This window comes from Phoca vitulina, unplaced genomic scaffold (assembly GCF_004348235.1).
Source record: "Phoca vitulina isolate PV1807 unplaced genomic scaffold, GSC_HSeal_1.0 scaffold22, whole genome shotgun sequence".
Classification (NCBI taxonomy): domain Eukaryota; kingdom Metazoa; phylum Chordata; class Mammalia; order Carnivora; family Phocidae; genus Phoca; species Phoca vitulina.
This window is the reverse complement of record NW_022589725.1, coordinates 3,476,417-3,495,591: the sequence shown is the minus strand read 5'-3', so window position 1 is coordinate 3,495,591 and position 19,175 is coordinate 3,476,417. Positions and strand designations below refer to the sequence as shown.

General features: G+C 52.0%; 1 protein-coding gene across 2 annotated transcripts; it reads left to right on the top strand.

Moving 5' to 3' along the window:
* The first annotated feature begins 293 nt into the window (after positions 1 to 293).
* SGK2 (serum/glucocorticoid regulated kinase 2) lies at positions 294 to 17,772 on the top strand. 2 transcript variants are annotated; one of them, XM_032420055.1, is made up of 14 exons: positions 294 to 402; positions 1,492 to 1,552; positions 1,945 to 1,994; positions 2,537 to 2,594; positions 2,797 to 2,880; positions 3,745 to 3,876; positions 5,082 to 5,194; positions 5,481 to 5,517; positions 6,525 to 6,611; positions 8,934 to 9,029; positions 9,962 to 10,117; positions 12,278 to 12,367; positions 16,098 to 16,297; positions 17,393 to 17,772. In XM_032420055.1, exons 2-13 carry the CDS (start codon positions 1,517 to 1,519, stop codon positions 16,260 to 16,262), a joined length of 1,104 nt encoding a protein of 367 aa, XP_032275946.1. In that variant the 5' UTR covers positions 294 to 402; positions 1,492 to 1,516; the 3' UTR covers positions 16,263 to 16,297; positions 17,393 to 17,772. The 2 variants fall into 2 exon arrangements, with proteins under 2 accessions (XP_032275946.1, XP_032275947.1); XM_032420056.1 differs by lacking the exon at positions 2,797 to 2,880.
* The last annotated feature ends 1,403 nt before the right edge of the window (positions 17,773 to 19,175 follow it).

The window sequence follows — 19,175 nt, the reverse complement described above, 5'->3', positions numbered from 1 at the left end:
CATGTCTTCTAGACAAGCCCCCTGCACACGCACACACACGCACACGCACACGCACACAGCCTGAGCCACACGCTGGCACACATTCGAACAAGCCCCAGGCGTGAGCAGGGCATTCCTGCAGCTGTTGCGCACCCCCTTCCACCCACCCCCCAGGGGGAGGCGATGTCCCCGAGGGAACCGAGGTCTCTGGTCCCATCTTAAGCGCTGCTGGATCCCACATGACATCAGCAGCCCCCGTGCGGCTGCTGCCGGCAGTTCTGGGCTGGGCGCTGGGGCCGGGCCGGCGCCAGGCACTGACACTTCGGCCCTTGTTGGGAGAACAGAGGGAGGCTCTCTTGTCCACGGCCTGTCCTCCGGCTCCAACTGCTGGCTCTTTCAGTGGCCTCTCCTCGGGCTGCGCAGGTACGTGGGGCCGGAGAGGCCAGGGCCCAGCAAAGGGGCCCACTGGGTCAGCCCAGGAGCGGGTGTGGCAGCGTTGTGGGCCCTCAGGGGGAGCACGGACCCCAGGGCGCTGGCTGAAGCCGGGCTACACTTCCAATCAGGCAGCTCTGCAGCTCGTGCTCTCAGGGCCCCACAGGGCTGGGCCTTTTGGAGCAGCCTGGGCTAGGGGATTCCCTCCTTTCCCCTGGGGTCACTTTGTCAGCGCCCAAGAAGGCCATGGGGGTGGTTGCTCTAGGATCCTCCCTTGTAAAGACGGGTGGTTTTTATCCAGAGGGGCTAGGCTGCAGCCCAGATCCCCCAGCGGGTCAAGGCTGTGGTCCTGGGATGTGCAGTACCTGCAGCCTCCATGAGCAACTGAGTTCTTAGGGGGGATCTCAGGTCTTAGCCTTGGCCTTCCAAGCAGGGGTGTGCCGTGGGCATCCTGAGCCAGGGCCCGGACACACCAACCTCCTTCACCCTGCAGACAGGGAGCAGGAAAGACACTGTGCTCCTGGCTGCATAGACCAGCTGGTCACACTCTTCAGACAGACACTAGCCAGGCGTGGGTCTTTTCTTCAAGGCCCCCAGGGCAGCTGCCATTCTAGGGACATTAAGTAGAAGTCCATGTGGCAGGGAGATAATAGTCAACACAACACAGATCCCAGCTCAGGCCTGTCCACAGGAATTCAGGGTTGCATATGCCTGTCTGGAAGCCTGGGGAGCCCAGCCCTCCAGCCCTGGCCATCCTGGACTTCCAGAGCTGCCCTGGCTCACAGGGATCTTGCCGTACTGGCAGTCCCCAACCCTTGAAAAGATCCAGCCTGGCAGGGTTACCCTTGGCCATTCCCCCTGGCTCTCTCTTGAGATATCTGATTAGAGAAGCTGGGTCCAGGGTACATCAGTTCTTGTCCCTTGCTGGGGTCATTGGCCTTGTGTAGGAGATGCTCAGACTGTGGCAGGTGCACAGGGTTGGGGAGGAGTGGAGAGCGCAGCAGTGCCTAAAGCCCTAGACAGATGACACTCCTTCCCCAAAAACAGCTGTCTCATGCCTGGTCCCTCTTGTGTCCCCAGAGCCCACCTGATTGCTGCTTAGAGAATGGACTCTAGCCGGGCCGGGACCCCTAGTCCTCAGGTGAGTGGGTCTTGGTTCCCCTGCCCACCACTAGGGGGCTCACTTCCTCCACAGGGGAAATCTGTGGAAGCTCAGGCCAGCCTGATGGGCCCACCTAGAGCAGGACTGGGGGGGTAGACAGGGGTCACTGTGAGCTCACGGAAGTGGGCCGTTTGCAGGGTAAACAGGGCACAGAGTTGGGCAAGAGCTTCAAGAAGAAAATGGGGTGTTAGGAGAAGCGGATGAGATGGTGGATGGTTGGATGGGTTGGTAGACAAGTGGAAAGAAGGAAGGAGGAAGCAGGCAGGCTAGTAGAAAAGGGAGCAGGGCCTAGGCCAAGGGAAAGTGGGGTGCTGAGGATCCTAACACACAGTCACTGCTGATCTTACTGACTTTTCTGTAAATGTCTTTAGCCCTCAAGGGCCAATGGGAACATCAACCTGGGACCTTCAGCCAACCCAAAGTGAGTTCTGGTCTCTCAAGCAACTTTCCTCCCTGGCTCCCCTCATACCTGACTCCTCTCATACCCGGCTCCCCTCTTCTTGAGAATCAGATCCAAGTTCTCTGGTCTACCATCAAGACCCTCTGCCACCTGGGACCCAGGACTGTCCCCCAGCTTTATCTCCCACTAATTCCCCAGCCTTTGCCCATGCTGAGTCACATGCCTCAAATGCACCCTAAAGTCTGCATTGTTAGCAATTCCCCACCCTTCAGGCCCTTCTCAGGTCTGGGGGGCCAGATCTCTTACCTTCTATGCAGTTGTGTCTGGTTTTCTCCCCAAATTGCCTGTTGGTTACTCGACTGTGGATCCCCAGGGGCAGGGGCCAGTCTTCCAAGCCCTCTTGGCTGGGAGAACATGGCATGCTTCAGTGGTGAGGAAGCTTGGCTCTTGGAAAGCTCCCTCTATTCCCCAGCTTCCAAGTTAAAGAGAAGCCTGGATTTGATCTCAGAAGCCAGGTTTCCCAAGTTCACAAATGCTGACCTGTGCTCTTCCCCTCCCCCCAGTGCCAGGCCCACCGACTTTGACTTCCTGAAAGTCATTGGCAAAGGGAGCTACGGGAAGGTGAGTGACACAGTGAGGTTGGGAGGCCTGGGTCCTCCCTTCCCTGGCCTCCTCCACCCTCTGCCTGTTGCTTGCATGTGCAAAGCGGGAGCTCAGAACCTGCAGAATCACAGACTCGGGGCCAGAGCCAGGGGCTGATGGAGAAATCCGAAGCTCAGAGGAGTCGGCCCCCATGGGGCCTTGCATTTGTGCTTCTGCTCAGGTCCTGCTGGCCAAGCACAAGTCTGACGGGATGTTCTATGCAGTGAAGGTGCTGCAGAAAAAGTCCATCTTAAAGAAGAAAGAGGTACCAGAACTTGTGCTCAGGCATTTCCCAGCCTAGGGTGGTTTCCCGAGATGGGTCTCGGCTCTGAAGGACCCATGGGGCTGGGCGCGGCTGCGGTCATAGCAGACATAGGCCCAGGTGGTGCTGAGGGTGCTGACCCTTCTCAAGGAAGCTGGGCCAACTGGCTCACCCACAGGGCTTTTGGGAGGACGCCGTCCCAGCCCTCCACCTTCCCCCGGGAAATTCAGGGCTCCATGGCTGACAAGCCCTCTGCCCTGTCTAGCTGCCAGCCTCCCTAGATGTGAGGTGTTGGAGGCTTACTTTATACTCTCCAAAGGCCCCTCAAGCCGCAGCCGTCCCAGAGTTGTAGATTCTTCAGCTGACTTGAGTCTCTTTAATCCAGCCCCCGAGGGGGCATGGAGCAGGCCCTGAGAGAGGATTGACTATCAATCAGAGGACTCAGGCGAGGGAATTAATGTTAACAAGGACATCGTGAGGGCACATAGCACATAGGGGAGGTGGCCTGGCAGCTGGCCTCGAATGTGGGGTGCCCAGGCAGGAAAAACAGCATGAACAAAAGCATGAGTGTGGCTCCTTTTATGCAGTAATCACGTACGCTTGCCTTATCACCCCAGGGGAGGGGGACAGAGGTCTCTGACCCGGGGGCTGGAGGTGCACCTATGAGGCTGGGGATGAGGCTGACCATTCAGAATCCTGCCTACTAGGCCCTGAGGGCACCAAGGAGCCACAGTGGGTATTTGAGCAGGGGCATGAGAAGGCCCTGGGCAGGGCGACCCCCATGAGTGAGTGAGGCCACATGGGCTGTGCCAGGGTACGAGGGGCTGTGGCGGGTTGTGGCATGGGCCCCTGCCTATGACTCCACAGCAGAACCACATCATGGCGGAGCGCAGTGTGCTGCTGAAGAATGTACAGCACCCCTTCCTGGTGGGCTTACGCTACTCCTTCCAGACGCCTGAGAAGCTCTACTTCGTGCTCGACTATGTCAACGGGGGAGAGGTGGGTGGACCCCTAGGGAGGCTTCCCTGGGCTGGGCTTTTACGTGCCCGGTGTGTACCAGATTCTGGAATGATCTCCCCTCATCCTCACAATAGACCCATTTTGTAGCTGAAAAACTGAGGCTCAGGAGGTAACTCCCTTGCTCAAGGTCGCCCAGCTTGTCCCTGACAGCCAGGATTTGAATGCAAGTCTGTTTGGCTCCCGGCCACAGCATTTCTTGACTGCCCCCACGCAAGGCTGCCCAGACTCACTTCAGCACACCTGGGTAAGGCCAGAGTTAGTGGAGCTCTGCGGTCAAGATTTCCAATGCCCCTTTTTTATACCACAGGCCACTGGGTGGGGGTGATTGGTCCCTGTGGTAAACAGAGACCCAAGGCCACTGGGTGACCCAGAAGCACAGCTGGGATAAGCTGGGCTCTGTCCTGGACTTCACTCTGTCTCTCTGGGCAGGTGATCCCAGATTGAACCTGTGTGACCTCATGACTTTTGGCCTGATACCAAGAGGGGAGTTTTTGCTCAGGATCCCTAAGTCCCCTGGTAGAGGTAAAGGCCTCTCCAAGGCCAGCAATACAGACCAAAGCAATTGGCTCACAGGCAGACCTAGGCTGGGCTCAGTTTGACAGCTCTGAGCATCTTATTGCCCCGGGGGGAGGAAAAGCACATCTTTGACCCAGGGCCATTGGCCGCTCTGCCAGTTATGAGCTACATGGCCTTGGGCAAGTCACCCGACCCCTCCCAGTTTCCTCTTAGGTGAAACTGGCATTGTATTTGATACTTTAAAGGTAGTCATGAGAATTAAATGAGGTAAGAGATGTGAAAGGGTCTGGCTTCAAGCCTGGAACCCGGTAGCTGCTCAGTCCATGCGAATTAACCTCTCCTGCTGACACTTTGGACACCCACGACCGCTCTGTAGGGTGGGGGCCAGCATGCCCCCCCCTTTTTTTAAGTAGGCTCCACGCCTAACACAGAGCCCAACATGGGGCTTGCACTCCTCACAACTCTGAGCTCAAGGTGTGAGCTGAGATCAAGAGTCAGATCAGATGCTTACCCGATGGAGCCCCCCAGGTGCCCCAAGCATGCCCGTTTCCATCCGAGTACATCGCAGCTCAGAGAGCAGGTGACTCGGCCAGTTGCCCTGCACCCTGCATTCTAGCAGCTGCAGCCCCCCACCCGGAGACCCTCTCTCACACCTCCTCCCCTTCCAGCTCTTCTTCCACCTGCAGCGGGAACGCCGCTTCCTGGAGCCCCGGGCCCGGTTCTACGCCGCCGAGGTGGCCAGCGCCCTTGGCTACCTGCACTCCCTCAACGTCATTTACAGGTGAGGCCCGCCTGTGGCTCAGCCAGGCCTGGCCCTTCCGCCACAAATGCCAGGGCTTGTGTGGACCCCTAGGTCCTGGGGAACTTGGCCCTTTGTCCGAGGAGGACGGCCCAGCAGTGGGAGTAGAGTAGGAGCTTCCTTTCTGGGATCAAGTGCCCATTCTCCTTGGGCTCCCCGTCCACATCTCTGTGAGCCTCCAGGAATAGTCCTCCTGCCAGGACCCCGGGCTCCCGGCTCTCCTCACTAAGTGAGACCTCGCGGTGCTCGTTTCTCTTGTTTTCTGCAGGGACCTGAAACCAGAGAACATTCTCTTGGACTGCCAGGTTGGTGTGCGTGTGTGTGCGTGTGTGTGTGTGTGTGTGTGTGTGCACGCGCGGGCGCACATAGCTGCACACATGTGCTGTGTGCTTATGAGTGTGTGTGCAAGCATTGTACCTGTGTGCAGATGGGTAGGGATGCATTCGAGTATGTGTGCACATACGTGTGTGTGTGTACGAGGTCTGTGGGGGGTAGGGGTGGAGCCAGGTAGAGGCTCTTGGACTTTGTAGTCTTTCCATGTCTTAGACTGGGTCCCCTGGAAACAGATGGAGCGTTGAGTGCAGATGGTTATTGGGGAATGCTCTTAAGAGATCCAGTTTTAAGGGGGTGAGGAGGCAGGATTGGGCAGAGGAGGAAGCCCACCTGCATTGTGGTTGCAGTTGAGGAGGCCTTGGCTGATCTTACAGGGGAGGGGAGGGCCCAAGCTGGGGCGACTCTTTAGAACCATTCCAAATTGAGCCAGGGAGGCTGGGCTTTTGTGCCCCTGCATTGACCAGTCACTGGGTGTGGATTGCCCCTGGGGAGGGGCTTAACTTTGGGTGAGGGCAATGTCCCAGAAGTGGGGGGATGGGCATGACAGCTCCTAAAGGGGGGATCTAAGCAGAGCCCCACAGCATCCACTCACTCCATGACCTCCACCAGCCACCCACCTGCCCAGCTGCCCCAAGATATGGTTCCTTTCTGAAACACCAGCCCTCTGTCAAGGGAGCTGCCACCACCAGTCCCCTTCAGCAAGGACATTCCTGGAGCTGCCATGTTGTAGGGCATGGGTCTAAGTCTGTGATAAGCTGGGGTGGGGGGGGCAGACAGTGCAATGCTATCCCCCCACCTTGCCCCTTGTACTGCTCCTGGCATCCAGTCTAGGAGCTCTGGGTCTCTAAGTGGAGCCCATAGCCTGGGCCAGAGCCTGTAGCTGACTCCACAGCTGCTGCCCTGGGGTGAAGCATCTGGGCTTTGGGGTTAGGCCTGACCATACCTTTAGCTTAGACCACCCACCCACCCTCCTCTGCAGGGACACGTGGTGCTGACGGATTTTGGCCTCTGCAAGGAAGGGGTAGAGCCTGAGGAGACCACATCCACATTCTGTGGCACCCCTGAGGTAAGCCAAACCTTGTAGGAGAGGTCAGAGGCCAGGCCATGAGTGGTTGAGCTTCAACTCCTGCTTAGAGCCAACAGGTTACACCGGGGTGGGGGAGCCTCACTCCTGTCACCCAAGCCCTTGCCCTGAGCTGGCTGTGCTCTCTGCCTTGCTTTCCTCGTCCGTGTAATGGGGGCACCAGCTCTGGGGGCTGCCAGGGAAGCTCTGCAGCAATGCAGTCCTATAGAAATAGAAATAGCCGGGGCACCTGGGTGGCTCAGTCGTTGGGCGTCTGCCTTCGACTTGGGTCATGATCCCGGGGTCCTGGGATTGAGCCCCGCATCAGGCTCCCTGCTCGGCGGGAAGCCTGCTTCTTCCTCTCCCACTCCCCTTGCTTATGTTCCCTCTCTCGCTGTCTCTCTCTCTCTGTCAAATAAATAAATAAAATCTTAAAAAAAAAAAAAAAGAAATAGAAATAGAAATAGCCATGCAAACCATATACTCAATGTAAAGTTTCCCAGTAGCCACATTTAAAAAATAAAAAGAAACAGGTGGAATTCATTTTAGTAATATATTTTAATTGACCCAATATATACAAAATATTGTCCTTTCAACATACAATCAATATAAAATTGTTGAGATAGTTTATTCTTTTTTTTCTAACTAAGTCTTTGAAATGAGATCAGTCTCCTTTCAAGTGTTCGGTAGCCGTGTGATGAGTGGCTGCCATATTGGACAGCCTGCCCTACAGGGTGAAGTCCATGTGCAACAGGAGGGCTTGGCCTGACAGTTAAGATCAGGGCTTGCAAATGTAAAATGCTGGTCTACTCCCCTCTTCCAGCTGCCAAGAGCTTGGGGGGCTAAAATCTGTGGGTCTCAGCAGTAATTCATTCATGTCTATGTGTCCTGCCAAGGCCTCCCTGGAGCCTTGTGGTGAAAACCCTTCCCTGGACTCCCACCAGTGTTGACCCTTGGACCTTGGACCCAAAGGGGTTCCCAGTTGACAGATATCTGGGTGGGGGCTGGGAGGCAGAGGCTGCAGGACCGGGAAGCTCCTCCTGATCTGGCATGGGACAGGACATTAGCTGCTCTGTTGTTCTCTGCTAGAAAATCTGTATCTCAGATCTCAGCTGGGCCTCCTATTTGGTTTTGGGGCAGCTGATGGACTGCTGATCTCTCTGAGCGAGAGCCATTGTCTGTGTTTGCATATGGCAGGGTGTCCCCTAGACAGAGCTGGTGGCCCAGAGCCTGACACCCCAGCCATCCCTTCCTTGGACATTGCCAGGGTGAGGAGCAGGGCATAGGACACCCTGGATTGTGTAGGAGACATGGGGCCCCAACACGCCATCTCTTCCCTAACTCTGCCACTGTTGTGTTGCCAGGAAGCACAACAAGAGTACCCATGGTTGCTCCCATTGTTCAAGGCCTACACACATATCATATTACACCTAGATTAGCACAGAGCCTTAAAACAGCCCCCAGGGAGGGATCCTGCAACCCCATTTTATGGAGGAGGAAATCAGGGTTCTGGGAGGTTAAATGAGTCCTACATGGACTCAGGTCTGGGTGACTTCCTGCCCCTCCCACACTCACACAGTCTCTCAGAATGGCTCCCTCGGTTGCTGAAACCTCTTTCCTTAGTGGCAGAGACGCCAGGCTAAGGGGTCACCAAGCCCTTGGGTTTGGCAGAAAGCCCAGCTCTGCCTCGGGTCCTCTTCTTGTTGGAAGGCACAGCTCTGTGGCATGCATTCATCTGTCAATATGAGCTCACGCGTCACCACCTCTTTCCTGATTTCTACCCATCTCTCTGTCACTGAGGTTTCCAGGACAAGTATGGGCCACGTTTACTTACACTTCACCATTAGTCTCCCCAGTGCACTGTGAGTACTCACAGGGCTTTCCTGTTCCCAGGACACCAGTTGGATGCTTTTGTGCAAATTAGATAAAGGCACCCCCTTGGGCACATTAATTAGAAAAAGTTACTCTATTAAACATTAATCAAGTTGCCAGATACAGCCCTATACTGGCATTATGGCTTGGTGAGTTAATCACAGCCAGGCTTCCATCTTCCTATATACATTTGGCTGGTACTTTTGTATGGTGCCCCACTTACACAACTATACAGGGCGGTCCTGCCTGATCTCCCCTATGTCTCCAGCACGTTGGCAAAGGGTCACGCACAGAGTTGGCCTTTGGCAAAGGGATGCTGATTGAACATATGCACAGCCGAGTGAATATCACAGCAGGATCAACCCCTGGTGATCTTTTCTTCTAAGTGCCCTGCTTACAACTGGGGAGACTGAGGCCGAGTATCTTTCATATATGTGTATTTCTCCTCAACAGTACTTAGCTCCAGAAGTGCTTCGTAAAGAGCCTTATGATCGGGCAGTGGACTGGTGGTGCTTGGGGGCAGTTCTCTACGAGATGCTGCAAGGCCTGGTGAGTGGGGTGTAACCATCTGCAAGGGACATGTGGCTCTGGGAAGAGATGGGGGTGGATCTCTCCCTTGTGTGGCCTCCTCAGGCTCCTCAAGGAACTGAATGAGCCATCTCTCTACTCCAACCTCAAAGAGATGATGTCAGGATTATGCATGTTTCTTTAATAGCATTAGTTCAGCACTTTACAACACACCATCTCGCATGTTACTCCCTTAGCACCTAGAAACAGCCTTTGGAGGCTGCCACTATAGGAAACAGAGTTGTTCTTATTTACCGAGAGGGAAACTGAAGTCCAGAAAGGTCTCAGTGCTGGTAGTTTGTGGAACCAGCCCTGGGGCTAGTCCTAGGCTGCCTGCTCAGCATAGGCGTTGTGTAGACTTACCCCAGCAGAGGTGTTGCTCTGGGCTGGCTTCGCCAACAGAGCGTGCGGGATATGAAAGAACGGGCTCTGGGGAGTCAGGAAAAGGAAGAGCCAGCGGAGGAGGCAGGATGAAGAGCCTCAGGAAAGAGTGGGCTCTGGGCACGGAGTGGGGCCTGGCTCTCTTCCTGGCCCTGTGGCTTAATCTCTCTGAGCCTTGTCTTATCCAACAAATTACTACCCGTCTTCAAAGATGGCTGTGCGGCTGGGCTGGAATGATGAGGGGGAACGTGTTCACTTTGCAAAGTGCAGAGTTGGTGCCCAAGCTGGGTTGAGAGAGCTGGGAGAGGGGGTGCTCCCGGGAGGCCCCCTCTCAGCCTTCCCAGCAGTCCTCTCCTCTGTGCCGGAAGCCGAGGTCTCTGTCTCTCTCCAGTCTGCGGCACGACCCATTGCACAAGACACAGTCTGGCTGAATCCTTCCATTACCTGGCTTTGCTCTAAGTCTCCCTGAGACCTTTCCCCACTTTAGCATGGATGAGCCTCCAGCTTCTCTCTCTCTATCTCTCTCTCATCAGCCACCATTCTACAGCCAAGACATGACCCAGATGTATGAGAACATTCTGTACCAGCCACTACAGATCCCCGGGGGCCAGACTGTGGCTGCCTGCGACCTCCTGCAAGGCCTTCTCCACAAGGACCAGAGGCAGCGGCTGGGCTCCAAATCAGACTTTGTAGGTGAACTGCTAGCAGAGCACTGGTCCCTGATGGGGGTGCTCAGCTTCCTGCAGAAGCAGCTTAGAAGCACAGTGATGTGCATCCAGCTGCCCTCCAAAACCAGGCATTGCGAACTCCTTCATTTGGAAATTCACAGCTGCTACTGCTTAATTGCTTCCTTCAGTCCAGTTCTTTTATTCAACCAATGTTTACTGAGCACCTACTATGTGCCAGGCATTGAGTTAGGTTCTAGCGATTCAATGGGCCTGGGTCTCTGCCCTTATTAAGTTGACTGGGGGAGGGCAGACAGCAAACAAACATTATGGTATATAATTATTGCACAGTGTGACAAGTACCAGGAAATAAATGAACAATGAGCCAAGACAGACAATAATGGGAGGGAGTGGATTTACACTAGCATGGTGAGGGAGGTCCGCTCTGAGGAGGTGACAACACAGGGCACAGCATGTGCAAAGGTCCTGTGGCAGGAACAAGAAGCGTGGTCCACTTTGGCGGGTTTTGAGCAGGGGTATGGCAAGACTCAATTTCAGTTTTAAGAAATTCCTCTGGTTTCTGTGCAGAGAGAGGACTGGACTTGGTTTTTGCCAGTGCCAGGCTGGGCATTCAGGATATAGAGATGAGTAATTCACTCTCGATTCCTGTAATGAGTTCATGATTTCTTTTTTATTAAAGTAGTACTCGAAAAATAATCTTACATTCTCTATTCAACAAAAGATAATTTGAATTTATAAAAGGAAGACCACAGTGCTTTTCTTCCTGGAAGTTTGCTTTCTCTTCTAGCAGAGTGGTTGTGATGCATGGACAGACTACCTGGGTTCAGATCCCTCCTCCACCTTCCTAGTCCTTTCTGGTTGCAGGACCTTGGGCAAATTGCATAACTTCTCTATGTAAGCTTCAGTTTCTCCATCTGCAATAATAATACCTAGCTCACAGCTGCTCTAAAGATCACGTGAATTAATATATGCAAAGCACTTAGGCCGGTGCTAAGTGTTGGTACCCATAGCCACACATGCTGGATACCATGAAGTGTAACAACATTTAGGGCGTTTGCCTACCCATCCCTGGCCAGCTTAAAGAAGGGGACTTTTATTTTATTTTATTTTTTATTTATTTATTTTTTATTTATTTATTCATGAGAGACAGAGAAAGGCAGAGGCAGAGGGAGAAGCAGGCTCTGTGCGGAGCAGGGAGTCCGATGTGGGACTCCATCCCAGGACCCTGGGATCATGACCTGAGCCGAAGGCAGACGCTAACCGACTGAGCCACCCAGGCGCCCAAGAAGGGGACTTTTATGAAGACTGGTGCCCTTCTTCTAAGTGGAAATTTGCATCTTAAAAAATATGTATGATTTTTCAAATAAGGTATACATTCCCATAGATCAAAATTCAAAGGATATGAAGAGAAAGTCCCTCTAGTCACCCAGTTCCTTAGTTTAAAGGCAACCATTGTTATCTGTTTCTTGGGTACTCAAGATATTTTGGATCTGGCTTTTTAAGAGGCGTGCAGGGCATGAGGTGGGGAGTGGTTATGATGTAGGGAGCTGGAGGATCATTCCTTGCGAAACACAGACTGAGAGGGTCCCGCTGGGCTAGGTGGAGCTTGGTGCTGACATCGGCTTAGATGAGGAAAGAAGCAGTGAGTGAGGCCCGGGGCTGAGTCCGAAGTTCTGGGCCTCCAGGAACCTGCAGCTTTTCCTGAGGCTTTACTTCCTTCACCTTCCTTCCTGAGCTGATGTGGTCTATTTTTCTGGTTTGCATTCTAGAAGAATCAAGATGCACTGAGGCAGGTGGGTGGGGTGGCAAGATCCTCTGGGAACCCCAAAGGCAAGTTCTGCACTCTTGTTCACTGACAAACCACCACAGCGTCCCGTGGTGCTGGCATAGAGTAGGCGCTCGGTAAATAGCTGAGGAATAAATGAATACTATGGGGGAGAAGGGTGTGGGTTCTAGGTGTGGCGAAGGGAAGAGACCTGGCTGCAGAACAGCCCTTTGTCCCGGGAAACCAGCTGGAAGTATGAGTTACTTTCCCAGTAAAGGTTTTAGGGCTTGACAGCCAGTTGCCAGTAGATTTGGAGCTCCCAGACATGGGAGGTGGGGGTGGGGTGGGGAGGAGTGCTTTGGGGAGGGCTACTTGTGATCAGCACCTTCTTCCTGCAGCTTGAGATAAAGAGCCATGTATTCTTCAGCCCCATAAACTGGGATGACTTGTACCACAAGAGGCTGACTCCACCCTTCAATCCAAATGTGGTAAGAAGTCACTGTGTTCCAGATTCTGGATTTCGGGGGCTGGTGGGAGCTTGGAGGGGATCCGGGCCGACTCTCTTTCTATAGGTGGGAAAACCAAGGGCCCAAGGCCACACGGTAAGTTAGAGGCAAAACAGGGTCTAGACCCCAGAAGTCCTGACTGCCGGTCCAGCTCTGTGTGATGAGCCACGCTGCCCACCCCCCTTCATTCTCAGCACCAATAACCTTCATTGGAGAGCCCTTTACACTGTTTAAAGCACCCTCTGGGGGCTCCTGGCTGGCTCAGTCAGTGGAGCATGCGACTCTTGATCTCAGAGTTGAAGGTTTGAGTCCCATGTTGGGTGTAGAGATTACTTAAAAATAAAGTCTTAAAAAAATAAGTAAATAGGGGCGCCTGGGTGGCTCTCCCTCTGCCCGCCGCCCTCTCCCTCTGCCCGCCGCTCCCCCTGCTCGTGCTTTCTGTCTCTCTCACTCTCTCTGTGAGACACAGTGAGAGAGGGAATACAAGCAGGGGGAGTGGGAGAGGGAGAAGCAGGCTCCCCACCGAGCAGGGAGCCTGATGCGGGGCTTGATCCTAGGACCCTGGGATCATGACCTGAGTCGAAGGCAGACGCTTAACGACTGAGCCACCCAGGCGCCCAATAAATAAAATCTTTAAAAAAAATAAAAAAATAAGTAAATAAACCCTTCTCTGTCACATAGCACATCCAGACGGAACCAAGCCCTGTAAAACTTTTTTTCTCCTGATAATAAAAACGACATGTATTCATTATAGAAGGTGTGTAAAACAGAGTTTAAAGCAGCAGGGAGGAAAAGCTTATTATCTCGCTGCCCAAGAGAAACTGCTGCTGGCATATTCCTTCCTGTCTTTTTCTGTGTGTTTTTACATAGGTCATACTTTATACATATAGATATCTTCTCCCCTTACCTTTCTTTTCTTGCTAGAAACAATCTCATTATTTCCCCCAAATCATATAAAACTTTCTAAGTATCATTTTAAATGGCTACATAATATTTCAGCCCTCTGTTGGTGATATAATTTATTCAACCATGCTCCTAATGGTGAACCTTAGGTTATTTATCATTCTTTCTTTATCATAAAAGTACCGATGAACACCTTTAAGTGTGTATCTTTGCCTTGGGTTGATTATTTCCTAAGATGGATTCCAGGTGGGGAATTACCAGGTCAAAAGAATGTGAACATTTTTAGGTTTTTTCTTTTTTTTTTTTTTTGAATTTTAGGTGATCTCTACACCCAGTGTGGGGCTTGAACTCAAGACCCTGAGGTCAAGAGTTACTTGCTCTCCCCAACTGAGCCAGCCAGGCACTCCCCTAGGCTCTTGATTCCCACTGCCTTAACCGTGCAGTGGGGAGTAAAATCCACTTCCTGTCAACAGGGTCGGCTGGAGAATTGTCATCTTGCTCTCTGCAACTGGTGCAGTTGTTACTGTTTTTAGCTTTGCAAATTTGTTAAGTAAAACATGGCATCTCATATTGTTTTAATTTCTTTTATAGTGAAGGTGGCTAGTGTTTAATTAGTGCTGTTAATTAGCGCTAATATTAATTAGCGGTGGTAGTATACATGAAAAGAGCCCCATTTGAAGCAGACGTTGGAGGTTTACTCAGCCACCTGCGAAGTGTTCAGCAGTGTCAAGCTGCTTCCATCCGTGTACTTTGCACACCTCAACACTGCCGATCTTTGCTATTTACACCTCACCTTTCGTGAATTACCTGTGCATGAAGGTCTCTTTGAGCACCAGAGTCTTTTTTTTTTTTTTAAGATTTTTTATTTATTTATTCATGAGAGACAGAGAGAGAGAGAGAGAGGCAGAGGGAGAAGCAGGCTCCCAAGGAACAGAGAGCCCGATGCGGGACTCGATCCCAGGACCCTGGGATCATGACCTGAGCCGAAGGCAGACGCTTAACCATCTGAGCCACCCAGGCGCCCCGAGCACCAGAGTCTTGACAACAGTTGTCAGATAGGATACACTCAGTCCAGGTAGCTGAAAAGTTTCTTTATCTGGGGGTGTAAAAAAGACCTTTATCTGGGGGTGTAAAAGACCCTGGAGAGAGAATAATATAAAAAATGCTAGACAGGGAGGTAATAGGATGCAATGAATGGACTTTAAAGTAAGACATACTGGGAGTGGATTCCTGGTTCTGTCACCTACCACTGTGAGACCTTGAATAAGTATCTTTAGCATTGATATCATTTGTAAAAAACAGAAAACATCTGTCTTGTCTAGGACCACACAGCTAACAAGAGCCAGGGCCAGGATCTACACTCTGGTCTTGGAACGCTGGTCCCTGAGCTGGGACCACTGTGCCCTGTGGCCTTTTTGAGAAGTTGGAAACCATGGTGTTTTTGGTTCTACAACCTGAGGCTTGCATACTCAAGCGGATATGCAGCCCTTTCCACTTGCTCACCTGCTCACTTCAGAAAACCTGGGTGGCCTAGTATTCTCCAGGGACTGTGCCTTCCTCACAAAGAGGCTGATTCATTGAGCTCATGCCGCCTAACAAGCCACCCCCCAAACGAGGTGGCTTAAAACAATTTTGTATTTCACTCCAATTCTGTGGGTTGGCTGGGTGAGTTTTTTTGGCCGGTGCCAGGCCAGCTGGTCTCTGCCGGGCTCTCTCACGTCAGGGATCTAGAACTGCCTCACTCAAATGCCGGGCAGTTGGCCAGCAGCTGGGGCGACTGGATTCTCCTTCTGAGGCCTCTCCTACTCTAACGGGCTTGCCTGGGCTTGTTCTCATGGTGGCCCAGGGTTCCAAGTGCAGCAGGAGAGAACAACTCCCAATGTGTGCTTCTCAAGCCTTGGCTTGCTTCACATCCGGTAACGTGCCATTGTCCCAAACAAGTCACATGGCTAACCCGTATTAAACCCATACCATATTAAAGGTATGGAGAGCTAGACTCCACCTCTGGATGGCGGGTGGAGGACTTATGACCATTAAAGCTGATACACAGGTCTTCCTCCAAGACGGCAAAAGCCAGCCAGTCACTCTGCTACCATTATTACCTTATTTGGTCTTCTTCATAAGGCCTATCAACACCCCAGATTGTCTTTTTGTCTATTTGTGTACATGCTCATTATCAGTCTTTTTTTTTTTTTTTAAAGATTTTATTTATTTATTTGAGAGAGAGAGAATGAGAGAGAGCACATGAGAGGGGGGAGAGTCAGAGGGAGAAGCAGACTCCCTGCCGAGCAGGGAGCCCGATGCAGGACTCGATCCAGGGACTCCGGGATCATGACCTGAGCTGAAGGCAGTCGCTTAACCAACCGAGCCACCCAGGCGCCCTATCAGTCTTCTTCATAAGGCCTATCAACACCCCAGACTATCTATTTCTGTACATGCTCATTATCAGTCCTCCTACCCTCTGCATAATATAGGCTCCATGAAAGCAGGGGCCCACTCTATTTTGTTCTCCTGTATTTCCAGTGCCATGAACAGTGCCTGGTAGGCATTCAGTAAGTGTATATTGACTAGACTTGTCAGAGGGTTGGTGTGGCGCAGGCAGGGTGCCAGGAGGTTAGAGGAATTGATATGTGGTTAGTGGGCCACGTGGAATAAGATGACTAATGCATACACATACGTAAGTGACAGGTAAAGGTGGGTGTCCACGAGGCCCTCAGAGGGGAGGCCTAACATCCCTCTCAGGGCTTGTGGGTTCCTTTGGCAGCTCTGCCCCCCGTGTTCCTATCTCACCGTTGGTTTCTATTCACAGGCAGGACCTGCTGACTTGAAACACTTTGACCCCGAGTTCACCCAGGAAGCTGTTTCAAAGTCCATTGGCTGCACTCCTGACACTGTGGCCAGTAGTTCTGGGGCCTCGAGTGCATTCCTGGGATTTTCCTATGCACCAGAGGATGAGACCATCTTGGACTACTAGAAGAGAAGCACTTGTGTAGCCACTGAAGACAGCTGGTATCCCTCAGGAATTACCTTCCTTACCTTCTGCTTCTAGTAACAGAGACTCAAAGTAACAATGGCTTAAATAAGGTTACGTATATTTTTCCAGCACATAAAGGAAGAATGTTGTTAGGTGGTCCAAGGCTGGTTGGACAGGTCTTCAGATACTCAGAGGCTTTCTGCATTTCTGCTCTGCCATCCTCGGCAATTGGCTTTCAATATTAGGATTTGCCGCATTGCCACGGAGTGGTTGCTGCAGTTCTGGTCACTGCTTCTGTGTCCTGGGCAAGGAAAAAGGAGGCAAGGAGGGAAGAGCAAAATAGCACCTTGACAGAGCTTCCCCAGAAGTCCCCACCAATGGCTTCTGCTCATTAGCCATCCACTCCTACCTGTAATGGAGGCTGGGATATGTGGTTTATTAGCTGGGCACATTACTACCCCTAAAAACACAGGCTCTAATACTAAGGGAGAAGGGGGAAATGTGGGGTAGGCAACCAGCATCTCTCTACCAAAGGACCTCTTGGTGTTTGGATTTTTATCTCCACGTGTAAAATGACAGAGATGTAATAAGCCTATAGGCTATTACTCAACATGCTCTAATTTTTCTCTGTTGATGGTATCTTTTTGTTGTTGTTGTGGGTGGTACTGGACATTGTTATTAGGTTTGCCTGCCTGACACCTGAACCCTTTCCTATGTCCGGGCAATCTCCTAGCTCGTGAGCCCTGATGAAGGGGAGTAATTACCTCTACTTACAGTAGCTGAAAATGCTAGATACTGACTTTCCCAGCCTCCTGTGCTGCGAGGGCCAGGCATGTGGCCCAGGGATGCACCTGTGCCAGATTTTGACTCAAGGAAGGGACTAGAAGCTTTCATGTGGTAACTGTGGTAACAGTACCCACAAAACCGAGTAGGATGGATCATGTTGCCTTATTTCAGTGGCAAAGTGGTCTTTTTTTCACAAACCTGTGGTTCATCAGCTACTTCAGGGTGGGCTTATTGGCTTTTTGGCTTGTGGACAAGGAGAGAACTTTAACATCAGTGTGTGCTGGCGATTTTATTGCCTTTTCCTCCTAACCCCACTCTTTCTCTTCCTTTTTATTTCTGCTCAGCTCCTTGCCCCAGGAATAACGGGGGATGACGCTGGAAGACCATGGAAGACACACCAATGACACTAACATTGACCTACTGGAGATCCAAGCTGCGTCAGGAAAAGTTACTGTTACCCTATGACATGTGCTGAGAACTTGGAAAGAAACACCCTGATTTGGTTTCCATCATAACAGCAACTGTTAACTGACAAATGTGGAACATGATGGAGAGGCCCACATTCTCCCAACTTCCCAAAGCAAAAAGCGAGAGTGTAGTTGTCAGGTAACAGGATAGTACTGTCAAAAGTACACAACCTGCTATGGGTTGTGCAACACATGCTTCCATGTGGTCTAAGACGGTAAAGTCACAAAATTTTCACCAGGATAGAAAATAAAAATGAAGAAGAACTATAATATTGAACTGATCATGCTTCGTCTATGTTTATTGAGCACGTTCTGCATTATCAACAATCCTCACAATAGGGACACCTGGGTGGCTCAGTTGGTTAAGCGTCTGCCTTCGGCTCAGGTCATGATCTCAGGGTCCTGGGATCGAGTCCCACATCGGGCTCCTTGCTCGGTGGGGAGCCTGCTTCTCCCTCTCCTTCCGCTGCTCCCCCTGCTTGTGCTCTCTCTCTGTCAAATAAATAAAAAACAAACAAACAAACAAAAACAATTCTCACAATAAACCGGCATTTAGAAATTATTGACCTCACTTTACAGATAAGGAACATTCAGAGAGATTAAGCAACCTGCCCAAGGTCACCCAGCTGGTACAAGGCACAGCCGGGAATTGAACTTGGTTTTCTACGAAACACTGACCGTACATCAGGCAGAAGGAACTCCAGACCTGTCCAAACCCTCAAGTGGCACAGCCTACACCCTCTCCAATGGGAACACATCACTTCCATCTTTATTAATTTTGCACCAAATTACAGCATCCCCATCAAGAGAATTCTCATCCTCTTCTCTTTTTACCTCTGCAGTAACAGTAAAGGCAACGAGTTGCGTGTTTCAAGCTCCTAAAGCTGCTACTACTCTGTACCTATTGAATATTGTAACAAACATAAATGTAAACCCAAACTACCGGATGTCTCTGCTCCTGGTTTGGACCCGCGAGGAAGTGGCATTGCAGTCCACACTCTCTCAGGACGGGCAAGGGGCGCTCCCCTGGAGGGAAGGGGGGCCTGTTTGTGGTTACCGGCGCCTGGCTTTTCATTTTAATGGCGATGGCAGGACAACCTCTATCTGGCTTTGCCTCTTTGGCATAGCGGCTCCTTCTCCAGCCCTTGCCTTAGTGAATATTACTCTTCTTAATGAATATCAATCATATCTCTGTTCATCCTGGGCGCCTTTCAGACCAGTTCCGGGCCCTCACAGCCCCCTTAGTAATACCGTTTATATTTTCATTGTTTTGTAGGATCTGGCCAAGGTCTAACTCCCCGTCCGGGGAGGCCCCGAGGGCGGCTTCACGGCCATATCCCGGGCCTGGCACGGTGGCGCTCAGAGATGCGGGGCTAGTCAACGAGGAAGAACTATCTCGAGTGACAATTCGCACCACTAAACCTGCCCACCCTCCCCCGGGAAAGCTTTCCTGGGCTCCCAAGACCCCGAAGCCCTTCCACACCGTGCACGGAGCCGCTAATCTGGGTTCTGGGCACCTCCACCGCTACGCAGGGTCCAAGCCGCAGAGCTCCACCCCCGTTCGCCCCTCCGCTCTGCACCTGCGCCCCTGGCGTCCAGGCTGGAGCATCTACCCCCCCCCGCCCCGTCCCGCCGGAAGCCTTCGCTCTTCTCCCTCAGG